This window comes from Tachysurus fulvidraco, chromosome 11 (genome assembly GCF_022655615.1).
Source record: "Tachysurus fulvidraco isolate hzauxx_2018 chromosome 11, HZAU_PFXX_2.0, whole genome shotgun sequence".
Lineage (NCBI taxonomy): Eukaryota > Metazoa > Chordata > Actinopteri > Siluriformes > Bagridae > Tachysurus > Tachysurus fulvidraco.
This window is the reverse complement of record NC_062528.1, coordinates 12,904,102-12,924,820: the sequence shown is the minus strand read 5'-3', so window position 1 is coordinate 12,924,820 and position 20,719 is coordinate 12,904,102. Positions and strand designations below refer to the sequence as shown.

General features: G+C 37.1%; 1 protein-coding gene and 1 pseudogene across 1 annotated transcript; both read left to right on the top strand.

Annotated features, from left to right (window-relative positions):
- Nucleotides 1-10,032: 10,032 nt before the first annotated feature.
- LOC113643772 (olfactory receptor 52K2-like) lies at nucleotides 10,033-10,959 on the top strand. Its single transcript, XM_027148212.2, has one exon. The coding sequence runs from the start codon at nucleotides 10,033-10,035 to the stop codon at nucleotides 10,957-10,959; it is 927 nt and encodes a 308-aa protein (XP_027004013.1).
- Nucleotides 10,960-18,285: 7,326 nt separating this feature from the next.
- LOC113643751 lies at nucleotides 18,286-19,213 on the top strand (annotated as a pseudogene).
- Nucleotides 19,214-20,719: the final 1,506 nt, after the last annotated feature.

The window sequence follows — 20,719 nt, the reverse complement described above, 5'->3', positions numbered from 1 at the left end:
CCTGGCCATTCACATGCAAATAAATGCAAGGTTCATTCTTGAACGTTACCTCAGTCTTTCGCCTCAAAACCCAGTGGGATTCTCCTGTCAAACTACTGATGTCCACTGCATCAGCAAAGTGGCTGTGGAGCATGCATTTTCATTTAACACACAAAGCAAAGCAGTCCTTTGCTTTTGTCTGAGGTGTGTCTGTGTGTTTCAGGTTAGCTGGGAGCTATTCTTCTATGCTGTAACTAGATGCTGTCAGTGAATAAAAAGTAATAACTCTGGCCACTCTTTTTTCCGTTATCATTTAGCTACTTCATTTCCCCCTCCAGCCATCCTGAAAAATAGTATAGTTGTAAGATGAGTATGGTGACTGAAGTGGTGGTATAATCTAAAAATACTTCATCAAATAAATCAATTCTGAATTATCATACAAAGTTGATTGTGATGAACTAGTGAGGCTGCTCAGATAAGTGTCAATACATATCTGATTATACCTTGACTCCAGTCATTTTGATTTATTAGTACTGCAAGTGTCATACTATGAGATTCATATTTGCATAAACATTGTGGGTAGGGTGATAATTATTATTATAATTACCTTGATTCATTGAGAAAGCTATTTCTGGAGATAATGTATACAGTTATTTAGTATAAGTAAGTATCCATGTATGTTGCTGTTTTACTGCTGTTCTTGTTTGTTGACACTGTGCTCCTCAGTACATGTTTAATGTTAAAACAGCTATTATTGAGGTACTTGGGGACTAGAGTCTTCTAACCACAAGATTATAATGCTCGTGTGAAACTGAAATGGAGCCAGCCACTATGATTGAGTGTCATTAGAAGATACATTGGGAAAATATATATTAGTAAGACTAATTTCTTTTTTTTGGGTAGACAACATAACAGTTATTTGACATTATAATATACATAATGCAACATTGGAGTTTATCTTCACTGGAAGTGGTCCAAATCTGTGCATAATTCGAGGTTTGGTGTGGAAGAACTAAAGTGGCTTGCACACAGTCCTAATCTTAATCCCACTGAACACCTTTGGGATTAATTGGAATGCCAGCTGTGCCTCAGGCCATGTTACTAGACAACCTCACAAATACTCTAGTGGATGAATTGGCAAAACCAAACCAAATCTAGTGGAAAGATGTTCCAAAAGCAAAGGGTAGATTTTATCTGGAATAGGATGTTCAAAAGCACATAACGTTGTGATGGACAGATGTCGACAAACGAGTAGTCTGTGGCAGTATTTTATCCAGGTTCTCCTCTTCTAGTTTTCGTTATGTTCATCACGTCAGCTTGTGTTTTGGGATTGTTAAAGAGCAACAACCTACACGGTACACTTAACAGACATTCTGGCCTCGTAAATAATCATAAAAGAGTGACGTTTAATTGTGAATTAAGTAATGAGGTGTAATGGCAGATTTGGTTGAAGGTATATGAACGTCTTTTAGAACACTACCATCTAGTGGACATATTCTGTAAATGCTCATATTTTATGCCTGATACCAGGGTAAATATTCCTTTCAGAAAGACATGATGATAGCATCTTTAAACGTGACTAGGGTTCAGTAAATATTATAACATTTATGTTAGTTCCTTCCAAACAAATTATGAAAGAGGATGTATTACAGTTGTTAACAACATGCAGACTTTTTAGGGTCTACATTTTAAATATATGTTATATTTTAGTATAGTTACAGTTTCAGATAAATGAAAGTTATGTACTGTTTTGGGAAGCAGTCTCTGGTTAAGTTATTTTCTTTGACATCATACGTCCTTGAAAAATGATAAAATGTGTAATGGAACTCGATCCTGAGATTTCCACTGCTTGTTTATTCTGCACCACAGCAGCAACCATGATAAAATCAGACCAGTAAGTCATGGCTGGTCACTCTTCTGAGATGTCATTTCAACAAACTTGACAGATAATTAATCATGCTTACATAAGCAGTGCCATGACTAAGAGCTACAACAGCTATAAATTACAGCTTCTCACAAGTATGAAATGAGTAGTGCAAATCTAAGAAACCTTAACCATAACACACACTTCAGTTCCAGTACTCCAGTATTCCAATTCATATTTTTGTTTGCTTAAAAAAATTCAAACCTTCATTCTCAGTGCGGTGTATTATGGTGTAGCTAAATAAGAAGACCTGTTTACAATAAGTCTAAATAATGTGGGTTGTTTACTGTGACACTCTGGATTATACAATGGACTAAAGAGATGGGAGGCAGGCTTGAGAAAACTCTAAAGGGGGCTCATTATTTTTTATTTTCCTTCCCTATTCAGTGATTTTATCTCACTAGGCATGCACGCACACACACACACACACACACACACACATACACACACACACAAACACACACACACACACACACACACACACACACACACACACACACACACACACACACACACACACACACACACACACACACACACACACACACACAAATGCACGCACTGTGCTGCTCCACTTGGCCCTTACCACACCCCTGCCTCTAAATCCATGTTTAATGCAACTGTTTACAGAAAATAATTTAAATGTTTTGTCAGTATTTTACAATAAAATTATTTTAGTTATTAAAATCATTTTATTGTAAAATGATTTTAGTTATTAAAAAAATGCTGATAGAGTGCAGCAGTACAATTCATTTGACCATTTTTTACCATTTTTTATTCACAGTACATCTCTGGCAACCACAGCTGCCATACTAACATAAAATAGACTGTAATATAATCTTTAATGTACAGTAATGACACAAATTTAACAGTATTTAACAGTAGGTTACGGCCCCGTAAGCTGCAGCAGTAATTTTACAAGTCATCCAGTCCTGCAATCCTACCACCTGCCCATTGGATCCACTTCCTTCCACTATGCTCCAGACCATCTCGCAAGACCTTCTGCCCTTCATTACCACTATCATCAATAGATCCATAGCATCTGGTCAGGTACCAACTACTTTCAAGAGAGCAAGGGTTATTCCCAGCCTAACCTGCTCTGGATCCATCAGACATCAGTAACTACAGACCGGTATCACTTCTCTCGTTTCTTTAAAAAATTCTTGAACGCATTGTCTATAATCAATTGTCTGTCAATCTCTCACAGAACAACCTCCAAGATCCCAACCAGTCTGGCTTTAAAGCAGCTCTGAGAAACTACATGCTGCTAGTTCAGCCAAACTGTCATCCGTCCTTATCCTCCTTGACTTTTCAGCAGTGTTTGATATGGTCAACCACAAGACTCTCTTGTCCACCCTCAAGAGTGCAGATGAGCTTGGGAATGGTTCGCTTCCTACCTGGAAGGACGCTCATATCAGGTAACATGGAGGGGAGTGACATCTTCTCCACACAGACTCTCCACTGGTGTCCCACAGGGCTCAATACCTGGTCCTCTACCTTTCTCCCTGTATACTCACTCTCTTGGTGAAGTTATTTCCTCACATGGGTTCACCTACCACTGCTATGCTGATGATACACAACTAATCTTCTCTTTCCCACCCTCAGATACCACAGCTTCTGATCGGATCTCAGCATGTCTGGCAGAAATATCATCATGGATGACTGCTCATCAGTTAAAGCTCAATCCTAGCAAAACTGAACTGCTGTTCATCCCAGGTGATTCATCCCCCAGGTCATGATCTTGCTATATCCTTGCACAACGATCTGATCTCCCCTTCAGCCACAGCTTGCAACCTTGGGGTAACCATGGACAATCAACTGTCCTTTTCCTCTCATGTTGCTAATGTGACTCGCTCATGTCGGTTTCTTCTCTACAACATTAGAAGGATTTGGCCATTTTTTCCACACAGGCTGCTCAAGTACTTGTTGAGTCTTTTGTCATTTCAAGACTGGACTACTGCAATGCACTGCTGGCAGGTCTACCTATGAACGCAATCCGTCCTCTGCAAATGGTCCAAAATGGAGCTGCATGGCTTGTTTTCAACCTACCAAAGTTCTCGCATACCACCCCGCTGCTGCAATCCCTCCACTGGCTTCCGGTAGCTGCACTCATCAGATTCAAAACACTGATGCTGGCCTACAAAGAGAAAAATGGACCAGCTCCCTCTTACCTAAAAGCCCTCATCACTCCTCGCACCCTCCAATCTACCAGCACTGCTTGACTGGTTCCACCATCTCTCAGGGTAAGAGGCAAAGTATACTACAGGACTCTTCTCTGTTCTGGCACCAAGTTGGTGAAATGAACTTCCCCTAGAGGTCCGGATAGCTGAGTCACTGGCTATTTTCAAACGGCGGTTGAAGACCTACTTATTCAGGAAACAATTCAACTAGCACTTCTTTTATAAAAACAAAACAAAACAAAAAAACCTTTGACACTTTTTCATTGTAACTTGAACAATGTTTTAAACTCATGGTATCTTATGTATGTATCCTAGTGAGGCATCATTAATGTATCTAATGTTAGAGATTTAAGCACTTATGTATGTTGCTCTGGATAAGGGTCGTCTGCCAAGTGCTGTAAATGTAAGCCACCAATTCAACTAGGTACTGGAGGGTGCCCCGCCATGAGTCCAGGAGTGTGTTGGCTAGGTAAGCAGAAGAGTCCTAGCCATTTGGGTGATTCGGGTGGGCTTGAGAAGCGACACATGGCATGATGGAGAGATGTTTGAAGGCGATAAGTCACTGGGTTGATCTGGCAAAGCATTTTAAATGAACCGATGAACCTGGGACTGAGTTTTTGGCTGGGCAGTAGTTACACAAAAGCGCTACACAAAATGGACAGGTTGGTAGGGGGATGGAGTCATCTGCACCGATCTGCCTGTAAGCATTGACGTATGATGGCCCTCTGAAGGTAAACATGGGTAAAGAATCTTCTAATAGTAAAAATAAGCAAAGTCTTCTGCAGTCAGGGAGGATGAAGCAGGTGGAGCCAGGGGTTGAGTAGAAAAGAGCAGATGTTGTGGAGCTTATGAGGGTCTTGTGAAGAAGCTTCAAACTTTTCCTTGTAGAAGGAGGTTTTGGTAGAAGTCACGTCTGAAGAAAACTTGGCCAGGAGTGTAAAGTAAGAGTTAAGATCTGTATCAAGTTGTTTTTTCTTCCACTTTCTCTTTGATGATCTTAGCTCTCTTTGATTGCTGTGTTTGAATATCTGAAAGCCAAGGAGCATAACAAGAAGTCTTCTTGGGTTTAGTGGACAGAGGGCAGAGAAAGTCCAGGATCAGGAAGAGATAAAAGAGTGCCAGGTAAGAGAGAGATGCTGAAAGTTGGTTTTAGGTAGGATAGGGAGAGTGATGTTGAAGGATGCCAGGTGATGATCAGAGATGTGAAGTGGGGTAGCAGTCATGTTTGTAGCTGGGGAAGGACGGGTGAAAATCAGGTCCAGGATATTTCCTCCCTTGTGTGTGGGGAGGCAGCTGTTGACCTAGCAATCTTGTCTGTATACCTGCTAATGGAATTTGCATAGCACTGATTTGAAATGTGCATAATTGAAAGACTGTTGATTTCCATCAGCCATGTAATCGAGTATATCATAACAAATCAGCAATCGGAAACCACCTACAGGTATACATAGATGTCAGGATTGCTTTTATAGCTTAGAATAGACATATTTAATAAATATGAAATGTTATACATATTATTTTTTACAGAATATTATAGTAAAGCTTCATATTATTAGTAAAATGCATTGGTCAGACTGTTTTTACAGATAGAATTTTGAAATTGTTTCTAAGATTCAGAATTTCCTGTACTGCAAAAAAGTAATGTATAGTACTGTCTGAAAGCCAGACAGTGTTTGCCTGCTTGGCCTGACAACAAATTCTCTTGGTGCACACTGGGGCCTAACCTGGATGCAATAGGTTGTGGCAAAGTGGTTTAGAGTACCAGTCAACCTTTTTTATGCTTTTTTTTTTTGTTGTTGTTCATTTAAATTTGACTATAAATGGAAACCAACCTATTAGACAAATTGCCTAAAGACTCAAAGACTGTACTGTATGTGTACTATATACAAATATAGTATATAAATTGATTATTTAAAACCAAAAAATGTGTGTGTGTGTGTGTGTGTGTGTGTGTGTGTGTGTGTGTGTGTGTGTGTGTGTGTGTGTGTGTGTGTGTGTGTGTGTGTGTGTGTGTGTGTGTGTGTGTGTGTGTGTGTGTGTGTGTGTGTGTGTGTGTGTGTGTGTGTGTGTGTGTGTGTGTGTGTGTGTGTGTGAGTGTGTGTGTGTGTATTGTTCCAAGCTTTTGTTTATCATGCACACTTTTCTGGTTTATGGCACTTCTCTTTGAGAGAGACCACTGACTGAATAATATCATAAATCCTTTGGCAAGCTTTAACCTGAAAAAAGTCAGAGAAAAATAGATATGTCACTGTTTTGAGGCTTTTAGAGCATTGTCTGGGTGGATATCTAACCAGGTGGTATTTTTCCTGCAACAAAAATAGGAAACAGACTGCATTTAGTTTACATGCATTACTTTCTTGAATATGCTATGCCTCCTAGTGGTCCAGTGTCAGGATCACTTACTCTCATTGCCGTAGCCTGAGTTTGTTTTCCAGGCAGGGAGCTAATCCAGACACTGAAAAGCTAACTCTCAGTGCCGGTCTCAAGCCCAGATGAAATGGGAGGATTGCGTCAGGAAGGGCATCCAGCATAAAACCTGTGCCAAATCAAATATGCAGACCAGATGAACCACTATTTGACACCAAACAGGGTGCAGCGGAAAGTACAACAACACTTACTTAAATATGCTACCTGAAAAACAAATGTACATAAGTTACTGGACATTACGATATTCCCTTATTATTTTGTGACATTCTAATTATTAATGCCATTTTGACTTCTGAATATTTTTTTGCTTAATCAACAGGACCAGGTCTTTACTTAATACTTTACAAGCAAACATAACAAATTGCCCTCAAGTGGCAAAGAACAGAACTGGAGTGGACTAAGGGCCACAGCTCAAATTACCAAGAGACCAATTATGCCACTGTCTACTTAGAGCAGTCAGTGTTGGCCAATTATCTTTACCAACTTATCTGTAAACAATAACAGAGCTAACATTAGGAACACCTCTCATTACAATTGTTAGCTTCTTTGTCTGTTAGCATTATTGTCCCAAATGCAATTGCTTTATTTATTTAGTGATGATATGTCCATGACATTGCCATTTATTTATTTATTGATGACATGTCCATTACATTGTGCTAGCAATATTTTTATGGTGACCTGCATTAAAAATAGAGAATACATAAATATCTCCACATGCTAGGCCAAGTACTGTGGGATACTGGGTGGCATATGACAATGACGGAGAATTTATTACAGGCGCATACTTAGATTTAGATTTAACAGAGAAACTATTTATCTAAAATGTCTGATTCATGTTTAAAAGAGTTCATTTTCAAATATATCCTTTTTGAAGATCAGATGAAACTCCACTACCCACAAGATGCCACTGCAAAGTTACATGATCCATTCACAAGACATCTGATTAAACTCACATGACTGACTAAAGGTACACCAATAAATAACCCAAGACAAAATCTACATTCACAGCAGGCTAAAGTAGCACAAACTACTGAGTGCTTTTCTAGAAATGTAATATATTTGTAACTTACATGGCTTTGTGAGAAAAAAACCCACATGGATTCTGACATTTACTATTCTGATTTGGGCCACGTTCATTTGGAACTGATATCCGATGTGTATCCAATATGTAGTAATGCATGTGATTAGTGTCTCATGAGGAGAATAATGCATTAATGGCCACTTCAAGCAGCAGACTGAGCCACTTTTCCCAGTTAGAAGGTCAGGCACTGCACAGCCTAACTTCATTACACATCATTCTTCAGTAATCCTACAGCCAACCAGCAAGGAGCTTCCAATTGTATTACCAAAAGTGGCTGGAATTCTGAGATCACTACACACCACCCACCATAATTTAGATTTAACAACATAACTATTTATCTAAAATGTCTGATTCATGTTTAAAAGAGTTCATTTTCAAATATATCCGTTTTAAAGATTAAACAAAGTCACATAAAGTCACATAACCCATTCACAAGGCTTCTGATTAAACTCACATGTGACTGAGGTACAGGTACACCAATAAATAACCCAAGACAAAATCTACATTCACAGCAAGCTAAAGTGGCACAAATTAAGTGCTTTTCTAGAAATGTAATACATTTGTAACTTACATGGCTTTGTGAAAAAAAAAAAACCAACGCATTGATTCTGACATTTACTATTGTAACTTGCTACGATTGTAAAGTGGCTGGAATTCTGAGATCACTACACACCACACACCATAGAGGCCCTCTATTTCGGTCAACAAAAGCCTCAAGGATAGGGATACAGTAGAACCTGGGCCTTGTATTCTCAGAACATACCTTAATCCCCTCCTCTGTCTCACTACACAATAACACCTTTGACACCAGTTCCCCTGAACCCATGAAGTTAAGTGGTATGTAATCATTTGATGACATAACTAGGGGTTGATGCAAAACAGGTTCTTCATGCCCCTTTGGTCCACTCTTTCAGTGGTGGCTTGGTGTCCACAATGTAAATAGCTATGCTTGAAAGGTCAATGCTCTAAATCAGGACCATGTTCCCTCCATCTTCCCTGGATCTCGCAGGGTACCTGAGAGTTTTTTGGTACTTTCTGGCTGTCTTTAGTGAAAGAAAGGCCCCGGTCTCACCCCCATTGACCATACGATGGATCCATCAATTTCTTCCAGGTTATTGCCTTTCCCCATCTCCTCCTGAATTGACAACCATGACAATATATGAATATGTCTGACAATAAGCAAGATAATTCTCCAGTTGTTGGGCAATCACCTGTACATCAACTATTGAATTCTGACAGGTCCTTGAATTACCCAGACCCAAGAAACCTTAGAGTTTGTTATAGAGTCTGATGCTTCCTGTAGATGTGGTAAATGCTGTGGTCAAAACAGATGGCTATAATAAAACATTCAAATTTTAGATAAGACATATATTACAGGAATTCTTGTCTTTAAATTGCTTAGACATTTACCCATTGTGCATAAGGTTTTATTTTATCAGTGAGCCCTTTTCTAAATTAAATTGGAATTTCTTATAAGATAAATCATCTGTTAAAGTGTCATAAATTTTTTTGCCCAGGTGAAAATTTTGCAGTGGTTTCGACAATGCGTCGAAACTTTTATAATGACTTTTTGCTTTGCATATCTGATGCTCATCATTGAATAAAGAAAAAAGCATCCAGATTGTGTCTAGACCTAGAAGACTATCAGAAGAACATGAACCACCTGATTTGTTTTGATGAATAAACCACAATATAATGGAAACTGTGAAACGGGGAAACACTCCGAAAAACTGTAATTCTTACAATTTTAAGATTTTATGCCAGACCTAAATAATTTATTATTTATAGAAGACATAGTACAAGATTTTAAATACAGTATATATTGTTCAGAGGGCAAGAATGGAACAACAGGGCTTGTCCTTCATAGTTCCTCTCAAAATTCTAAATAAATTATAGAATCACATGGGACTGGGAAAAGTGGTGTACAGAGACCAAGGCAAAGTTGTTTTGCATGTCCAGAAGCAAAACAGGGCACATCATAAGCAATTATAAGACCAGACAGATTGTCTTGTTGCCACAGTTTAGGGCACATTATATGTCTGCATATAGTTAATCATTTTCACTGAAAATGTGCTTAACATGCAAAAGAGCAACTAAATTGACTAAATGAACTAATATAACAACTAAATTAACTTGCAAAAAATATTCTTTACATAGCATGAGATAATCGTTCTAGGTTAATATATTAGTATTTTTGGGCAGATACTGCAATTATTATTTTTTTTATTACTTGAAAAACAAAATATTTTATGATACTTGGAGGCAGTGTGAAGCTTGCAAAGTATTTCTGACAAGAAAAATAATACAAATTTCATAGAAGTCTAAAGATGACTAAATTAAATCTTGCTAGAATAAATTTGTAAGTAAATATCTTTGATTAATCCCAGATTGTTTATATATTTAAATGTGGTGGCTGATCTGAATTCTGTAATCTCAGGATAATGTTGGTTCCTGTACAAAATATTTCATTCACGACTTTTACACTTAATGGTTTTCATGACTTGGGAGAATGGCGGCCCATTCTAACTATTCCCTATCTTGCTATGTTTTTATTGTCTTCTTGTGCAAACCTTACAATCATATATTTAATTATATCTCAGAGGGTTCTTCATTCTCCTATGTGCATACTAATTGGTCTGATGGCAGTTGTGGACCTCTCTATGCCAATATTTTGTGTACCGAATATGCTGCTAAGTTTCTTATTTAACTGGAAAGGAATTTCACTAGTGGGCTGTTTGGTGCAAATGTTTTGCATTTATTTTGTTGGTACATTTCAATCTACTATACTGCTGTGGATGGCTTTGGATCGTTTTTTTGCTATATGTAGACCTCTTTATTACCATAAATACATGGCATTAGCAAATTTTCTAAAGTTTATTATATTTCCAGTTATCAGAAATCTGTTTTTTATTACCACAATGGTTTCTTGGGCTGGGAAATTGAATTTTTGTGCAACAAATGAGATAGATCACTGTTTTTGTGAACACATGGCATTAGTTCAGCTGGGATGTGGAGATATTTCCATTAATAATGCATTAGGGCTTTTGGCTATTTTTCTTACAATAACTGCTGATTTTATTTTAATTACAATATCATATATAATAATACTTTCTTCTATCCTGAGATCTGGCAAGGCCTGTTTAAAAGCTGTGAACACCTGCATTACTCATATAATAGTCATGACAGTTAGTCTGGCTTTTGCTTTAATTGCCTTTATGTCATACAGAATAAGAAACAACATCTCTCCCTCCATTCGTGTCTTCCTGAGTACAATGTACTTGCTTTTTCCAAGCTGTTTTAATCCAATTATTTATGGAGTACGAACCAAAGAAATAAGAGAACAGTTTCTGAAATTCATGAACCATTAAAAGGTCTTTCCAAAGTAATCATATAATATATATGGTATCATGTGTTAAATATCCTTTAAAACAACAAAGTTAATTTCTAATTAAGCATTACTGTCTTTTATTTGTTTGTATTACAGGGTAACGAAAATGCTTTCAATATGACAGTCAATGCAGTTTTATGTTTGTGATTAAAACACTGAGAAGTTGGACTTGTGATGCATTTCAGCTGGTATGGGAAAAGGCTAATGTGCACTGCATCTTTTTAAAATGTTGCTTATGCATCATAAGTGAGTGACTGATGCTTGAAAGAGATGCTCTCATAAATGGCTGATTTTGTTTGTTGATTATGGCTGTTGTACTCATTGACTACTGGCCACAGATAGCTGTGATATTTTGATGATTCAGACTTGTGAGCTCCCAACAAAAGGTGAACTCTTTATAATCTGTTCTTGCTTATCAGATGACATATCAGTGCCATCAGATATATGGCTTATTAATTGCTGGTTGTTGATTCAGGCCTGAGATCTGAAGATGCAGGAACATGTGGGACTCTTAAAATGGACTGAAAAACATTTTTTTCCACTTTTTTGCTCTGCCTGAGTGGGATAAAATCCATTTGTATTCACTGATCAGGATACTTCCTAGACCAACCTGAGAGACTTTTATCATGCAAAAAGGATGGGTAAAATTCATGTGAAGATACTGTGTTAATGTATTTCTGTAAAATTTATTTAGTTCACAATCTTTTTTGCCCAAATGCATGAATCTGAAGTAAACTGTAATTAAAGGAAATTGTCTAAATCTGATAACTGGACAATATTTTTTTTTTTTATTAAGTAGGTAGGTAGATATCAAACTTCTAGTGCCATGTTAATAAAGGTTTATAAATATCACTGTACTCTTGACTAACATTACCGAGTTTAGCCCATGTGATGCTGTTATGGTTCTGTTTTTTTGTTGTTTGGTTTTCATGCCAATCTGCTATTTCGTGACCACAATCTTGATTAACATCTCACTCTCACTCACTCATTTTCTACCGCTTATCCGAACTACTCGGGTCACGAGGAGCCTGTGCCTATCTCAGGCGTCATCGGGCATCAAGGCAGGATACACCCTGGACGGAGTTTGATTAACATCGTTTTTTAATAAAACACTCATACTGTACTTGTTTCTGGTCTGTGAAGTTTACAGAGCTTTCAACAGCCCAGTGCATGTACCTAATACTTAATAATGGTGATTATTCATACATTTCTACAAGTAAACAAACTCATAAAATTACTTAGATTTATATTATTTAGGATTCGTAAAGTTAATTACAGTTCTTTTTTTTTAAAACCAAACTAAATTGTAATTCATCAACTTTATTGCATAATTATGAACAATTATATTAGTGACATTGTAAAGGTATTAGAAAGATTTCTACTTGCATGCTCCATCACAGCCCAAACTGTGTCCATTAGAATCACATGTGACCAAGCAAAAGACATTGCTAATCAAATTACCAATTCAGAAATCACACTAATCTGCTTTTACTTTTACTTAACAGAAGAAAACACCAAAATTATGCCAAATAGCCACTTTCTTTGGCTCATTGTCATCAAATGGCTGACCATATAATGACCTATTTACTTTGTCTGAGCATTTTTGGAGCATACACAGGTGGTATGTGCATGCCACAAATAATAGCTGGTGAATGATCCAGGCAACTCAAACTGCATCCCTTGCCATTAACCAAGATCCTCCAAACCTAGTACCTTCTATGTAATGAAACTCTATTCAAGCTGACTATGTTTCAAATCAGCAGTGTCTTACAAATAAAGATAGTCTATTAGGCAACTACAAAGAAAAATATTCATCTAAAAATAATTATCATATGTACTTTAAATTCTAATTTAAAAAAAATTAATTCTTGAATGCAGGCAAATTAAAATAACAAAAAATTACAAAAGTGACTATTACTGACTTTATTTAATGAAATACAATTTATTATATAGTTCCTTCATTCATTCATTTTCTACTGCTTATCCGAACTTCTCGGGTCACGGGGAGCCTGTGCCTATCTCAGGCGTCATCGGGCATCAAGGCAGGAAACACCCTGGACAGAGTGCCAACCCATCGCACGGCACACACACATTCACTCACACACTCACACACTACGGACAATTTTCCAGAGATGCCAATCAACCTACCATGCATGTCTTTGGACCGGGGGAGGAAACCGGAGAACCCGGAAGAAACCCCCGAGGCACGGGGAGAACATGCTAACTCCACACAAACAAAGCAGAGGCGGGAATCAAACCCCCAACCCTGGAGGTGTGAGGCGAAAGCGCTAACCACTAAGCCACCATGCCCCCCCTATTATATAGTTTTTAAACAAAATATAAAAATAAATGGTTATAAATAATTAATATATTAAGGCTATTTCTAGATATGTTACACTCATTACAAGTTTTAAATTGTCTTATTCTATTAATATAATATGATACACCTTTTATTAGTTAAATTATATAAATGAAATTGTGAACTGCAAATAAAATGTGAAATTAAATCAATAAAAATTGTCTTCCTGTGTGTTGGAATAGCAATAACCATTCATTATTATCAAAATATGGAACGGACAGGGCTCTGGATCCCCTGCAATCCTGACCGGTATAAAGTTCTTACTTATAAATGAATTTTGTAATGTCTGCAATGGAATGGCTCTCGGTGTATTTCCACATCCAATCTTCCCACATTCACTGCAACACTGAGCAGGATAAACAATTTATATTACACTGGCATATCGTGCTGTAGAGTCAGCTCTTTAGTGAACTGTCTTGTACTAAACATTCATCTGTCCATGGAAATACAAATCAGATGAATCAATTATTTTCTATGTCCTACAGAGTCAGAAGCACTTTAAAGGTTAAAGAAACATGAGGTTTGGGACAAAAGTCTGAAGATGTCAGAAAAAGCAGGTGTCTTTACAGGGAGGACTTAGACCCAAATGTAGGGAAATCCTAAAAATGAGCCTTATTAAGTAAAATACAATCACATGGAAAAACACTGGGGAAGACAAAGGAACTGAGATAATAATACATAAAACCTGGAGACATAACAAACCACAAATACAGAAAAATAAATACAAATATAAATACAACCCACAAGCGACAAGGACTCGGTTAAAAAAAAAGACACAAGACAACCGGAATAAATAAATAGGAGTGACAGTCATTGAAACACTAGGAACAGTTGTGCAGAGGCGGGAACATATAAGGAAAGGGCGGGGATAACACACTTGATACAAAAAAACAAAAATAAAGGCACATGGCACAGACACAAACAGCAACAATGTCCCCCTATTGTCCAAACAGGAAAAGGTCCAGGCTATTTCCTGACAGAAGATGTACAAGCTGAGTGCTTGTATTCAAATTAGTAGCAATTAGAAAATATGACATATGATAGCTTAGATAAACATGCACTAAACATATGCATAGTTACCGAAGTAACAACATAAAAACAATGTATGGGAAGACGCACTAGTTAATATTTCTACAGATACAGTTGAAATTAAATGACTCTTGGCTGAGTGAAGTGACTCCTTTTCCCATAATACCACAGGGCACAATGTGGTCAAACCAACTCATGTCAGTGTTGCAGTTCAGTCCCAAACCATGAGAAGTGATGTATCTACCAGCGTGGATACCTAAAAATATGTTGCAAGGTTACCTTTCTTTTATCATTTCTGAACATCAGTCTGTATAAAACAATGGAGAAAAAAAAAACAGTTTTACCAATTGCACATATTTTGTTGTTGAAACAAAACAGGTCCTACGTACATGCCCCTTTGGTCCATTCTTTCAGTGGTGGCTTGGGGTCCACAATGTAAATTACTATGCTTGAGGGACCAATGCTCTAAACCAGGACCATGTTCCCCTGGACCTCCATCTCTCAAGGTACTTGAGAGTTTTTTGGTACTTTCTGGCTGTCTTTAGTGAAAGGAAGGCCCTGGTTGACCATATGATGGAACCATCAAGCTCTTCCAGGGATTGCCTTTCCCGATCTCCTCCAGGGATTGCCTTTCCCCATCTCCTCCAGGGATTGCCTTATCCCCATCTCCTCCAGGGATTGCCTTTCCCCATCTCCTCCAGGGATTGCCTTTCCCCATCTCCTCCTGAATTGACAACCATATAGGAATATAGGAATGTGTCAGACGATAATTCTCCACTTTTTGGGGAATGACATGTACTGTACATCAAAATTAACAAATTCTGACAGGTAAAAAGATTAGAGCCTGAAATTTCAGCCCTGTAGTGCTTTGGTCCTTGAATTACCCAGACCCAAGAAACTGTCTGTTATAGAGTTTGATGCTTCCTGAAGATGTGGGAGAGGCTGTGGTCAAAACAGATGGCTATAATAAAACATTTAAACTTTATATAAGACATATATTACAGGAATTCTTGCCTTGTAATTGCTTATACATTTAGCCATTGTGTATAGGGATTTATTTTACCAATGAGCCCTTTTCTCAATTACAGTTTTTTTCATTTGCTAACAAGTGTTTGTCCAAACAGTTGTCACATTTTCAAAACTCAGCATCAGTCTTTTGTGGCCATACCATTCACACATTTCATGTCGTTTCCACACAATATGCAATCAGTAAACACATTTCCACAATGCTTACATTTTCTTAACAGACAAGCTATACCTCCCAACAAAATTATGGATTGTTTTTGTAGTATTCACGAATGTTAACACACAACATCCCACAATAGCAAAAACAATATTCCAAACCTTAGATACAGTATAAAAACCTCTGCTTCTGCAATGATATCAGTTCAAAAACAATATGTCTCAGCTGATAATAAACAAACAATTGAATAATTGACACACAGCTGATTGGGTTGGGTGAATTGGGTGAATGTTGGGTGAATTGGGCCAACCACAGCTGATTCCAGTCTGGCTTAGACTCAGTGGCAGGGGTTATTTTTTTCTATTACTATAAAATGAGGACTTTGAGGAGTGATATTTTTGGAAACAGAAACAGAAAAAGACAAACACTGTAATGTCTGGACGTGGAAGAGGAAGAGCAAGTGGCCCAGGGAGAAGACCAGCTCCAGTGAAAGATGCAGGGCTAGGGAGAGGTGCAGTGAGAGGTGCAGTGAGAGGTGCAGTAAGAGGTGCAGTGAGAGGTGCAGTGAGAGGTGCAGTAAGAGGTGCAGTGAGAGGTGCAGTGAGAGGTGCAGTAAGAGTTGCAGTGAGAGGTGCAGTAAGAGTTGCAGTGAGAGGTGCAGTGAGAGGTGCAGTAGGAGGTGCAGTAGGAGGTGCAGTAAGAGGTGCAGTAGGAGGTGCAGTGAGAGGTGCAGTGAGAGGTGCAGTAGAAGGTGCAGGTGCAGTGAGAGGTGCAGGTGCAGGAAGAGGAGCAGGCCCAAGGAGAGGGCCAGGTAGAGGTGTAAGAATGTTTGGTGGTGGCATTCCAAGGGCTGCAAGAACAGTAGTCAGTGATAAAATTCGTGCCACTATCATTGACCATGTAATCAACCACGGTCTCTCACTAAGAGAGGCTGATGAAAGAGTGCAACCCAATCTGAGGCGGTCAACGGTTGCCTCCATTACTAGCATCTTTCAACAAACCAACAGGTGAGTATTGCATTTTTTTCTGCATGGAGGTGGAAGGTTTATGACCATCAGCCACATGACCAGATGTCCCTCCTTGAAGCCATGGATGCTGGCTGCAGGGACATCACAGTTCAAGATTGCCAAGGGTGCATCCGACATACTGTACCTAGCAGTTTTAACCCAAGTGCATCGCCTTGGATGATATCAGACGTGATGTTGACGAAAACATGTGGCCTAACCCTGAAGATCGCAGGGATTAGATACATTAATTTTATGCTATTTTTAGTTCCCCCCTTCTTATCTGGGCTTTTTGCTGTTTTGTTTTTTGTTTTGTTTTTCAGAATGCTCTTATATATGATATTTTGTTCACTGTAAGCAATACTGTAAAACTTTTTCTGTTCTATTATATTGTGTTTCTACTGTACCTCCTTTAGTAAACAGTAAAGAAAAAAATAACTGATTTGCTTTTTACTGGAATGCATTTGAATGTGAACATTACTGTACATGTGGACATACAGTTCCCAACTAAGACATTTTGTGTAAAAGGTGGATTGCATGTTACCTGAAACATAAAAGTCTATGCAGTTTTTCTAATGTCAACAATAGCCAGTATTTTGAAACCTGGTGTACTTTGATTGACTGCATATACCTTGTGAAGTGAAAACAAGTGTTATTCTTTGACAGAATAATTTCATTTTGAGTCAGTTTTCAAGTGTTTCGGTAAAGTTAGTGTGTGCAGGGAAAGATGTGTTCTGTTTTGAAATGGAGAGTTAGTATATATTTAACAAAATGTGTTTTTGAGAGGAAAATGATCAATTTGGCCAATTGTGTTTTGTAGGTGTAAGTCTGTGTTAAGAGTTTAGAAAAATTATCTTAAGTATGGGTAAGCGCTTGTTAGAGATTGAAAAAACTGTAAATCGTAGTTTTCTTATAAGAGAAATCATCTCTCAAAGTGACAATTAATTTATTTGCCCAGGTGAAAATTTGCAGTGGTTTGTGTGAAACTTTTATAATGACTTTTTGCTTTGCATATCTGGTGATCATAATTAAATAAGGAAGCAGTTTCACTGATAAGATTTTATGCTTGACCTAAATAATTTATTTATAAAAGACATGGTCCAATATTTTATCATTAAATACAGTATATATTGTTCAGATGGCAAGAATGGAACAACAGGGCTTGTCCTTCATAGTTCCTCTCAAAATGCTAAATATATTATAGAATCACATGGGACTGGGAACAGTGGTGTACAGAGACCAAGGCAAAGTTGTTTTGCATGTCCAGAAGCAAAACAGGGCACATCATAAGCAATTATAAGACCAGACAGATTGTCTTGTTGCCACAGTTTAGGGCACATTATATGTCTGCATATAGTTAATCTTTTTCACTAAAAATGTGTTCTATAACCAACTAAATTTGCACAAAAAGTATTGTTTAAATAGCATGAGATTATCATTCAAGGTTAATATGTTAGTAGTTTTGGTCTTTATTATGATTAATTACTTATGATTAATTATTATTATGATTAATTACTTGACAATATTTTATGATACTGGTGATACTTGGAGGCACTGTGAAGCTTGCAAAGTATTTCTGACAAGAAAGATCCTTCATTGAAGTCTAAACAGGACCTATTAAATTAGATATTCTTAGAATTATTTCATAAGAAAATATTCAACTTGTATTAATCCCAGATTGTTTATATATTTAAATGTGGTGGCTGGTCTGAATTCTTTAATCTCAGGATAATGTTGACTCCTGTACAAAATGTTTCATTCACAACATTTACATTTAATGGTTTTCATGACTTGGGAGAATGGCGGCCCATCCTAACTATTCCCTATCTTGCTATGTTTTTACTGACTTTATTTGCAAACCTTATCCTAATATATTTAATCATATCTCAGAGGGTTCTTCATTCTCCAATGTGCATACTAATTGGTCTTATGGCAATTGTGGACCTCTCTATGGCAGTATTTTGTATTCCGAATATGCTGTTAAGTTTCTTATTTAACTGGAAAGAAATTTCACTAGTGGGCTGTTTGGTACAAATGTTTTGCATTTATCTTTTTGGTTCACTTCAATCTACTATACTGCTGTGGATGGCTCTAGATCGTTTTTTTTGCTATATGTAGACCTCTTAATTACCATAAATACATGGCATTAGCAAATTTTCTAAAGTTTATTATATTTCCAGTTATCAGAAATCTGTTCTTAATTACCACAATGGTTTCTTGGGCTGGGAAATTGACTTTTTGTGCAACAAATGAGATAGATCACTGTTTTTGTGAACACATGGCATTAGTTCAGCTTGCATGTGGAGATATTTCCATTAATAATGCATTAGGGCTTTCGGGTATTTTTCTTACAATAACTGCTGATTTTATTTTCATTTCAATATCATATATAATAATACTTTCTTCTGTACTGAAATCTGGCAAATCCTGCTTAAAGGCTTTTAACACCTGCATTACTCATATAATAGTCATGACAGTTACTCTGGCTTTTTCTTTAATTTCCTTTATGTCATACAGAATAAGAAACAACATCTCTCCCTCCATTCGTGTCTTCTTGAGTACAATGTACTTGCTTTTTCCAAGCTGTTTTAATCCAATTATTTATGGAGTACGAACCAAAGAAATAAGAGAACAGTTTCTGAAATTCATGAACCATTAAAAGGTCTTTCCAAAGTAATCATATAATATATATGGTATCATGTGTTAAATATCCTTTAAAACAACAAAGTAATTTTATAATTGAGCATTACTGTTTTTTTTATTTTTTATAAAAGTTGGTTGTACTATTAAAGAGATAAATACAATGTAAAATGTAAATAAATAAACAAATGAAACAGCCTTCAATCCAGCTGTCAATGCAGTTTTATGCAATAGTTGTATGTGATTGTAACCCTGAAAACAGAGTAATTGGAGAACTTGTGATGCATAAAGTGAATCTATGCAACCTGTTGCAAACAGTGCAAGACAAAAGAGAAAAAGACAGTGCAGCGCAAAAGACAGTGCAAACAAACAATAGAAGACATTACACAAAAAACAATACACATAAGCAGCACTGACCAGTGTACATACTGTATGTTCTATAGTGCATGTGCAAAAATACTGGAATGAACACTTAATATAGTAGCAGCAGTTACTGTATATGAGGTATTGTAATGCATTGTGCAAAACAGCAATCGACTTGTGAGCTCCCAACTATTGGTGAACTCTTTATAATCTGTTCTTGCTTATTAGATGACATATCAGTGAAACCATTACTGCACTCAGATATGGATTGTTGATTGTTGGTTGATCATTCAAAAGACCTGAGATCTGAAGATGCAGGAACGTGTGGGACACTGAGCTTTTTCCACTGTTTTGCTCTGCGTTCATGGGGAAAAGTCCATGTGAAATCACCGATCAGGAGACTTCATAGACCAACCTGATGGACATTGCTTCTTTAATAAATCAAATACTCTTGTTTCAAAAAATGTTTTATTAACTACTCAGAGACTTTTATCATGCAAAAAGTATGGGTAAAATTAGTGTGAAGATACTGTGTTAATGTAGTTCTGTAAAATTTTATTCAGCTCACAATTTTTAAATAGCATGCTGGTGGTTTTACCCAAATTCATGAAGCTGAAGTAAACTGTAATTAAAGGAAGTTTTTGTTTAGCCCATGTGTTGCTGTTCTGCTTGTTTTTTTTTGTTTTTTTTTTTGTCGTTTGGTTTTCATGCCAAACTGCTATTTTGTGACCACAATATTGCTTAACATTTTATTAAATAAAACATTCTTACCTGTCTCTGCTTCAACACATTTTTGTGTTTGATCTGTGAAGAGCTTTCAACAACCCAGTGCAGGTACCTAATACTTAATAATGGTGATTAGTCATACATTTCTTTAAGTAAACAAACTCATAAAATTACTAAGATTTATATTAATTAATATACCAAATAAATTTTGTTTTTAAGCCAAACTAAATTATCGACCTCTTCTTCTTCTTCTTCTTCTTCTTCTTCTTCTTCTTCTTCTTCTACTTTCAGCTGTTCCCATTTTTTTTTCCACATGAATTATCTGTTACCACCTAACTCTATCCTCAGAATCCTTTACTCTCGCACCAATTACCTTCAAATCCTCTTTCAACACATCCATATATCTCCTCTTTGGCCTTCCTCTTGACCGCTTACC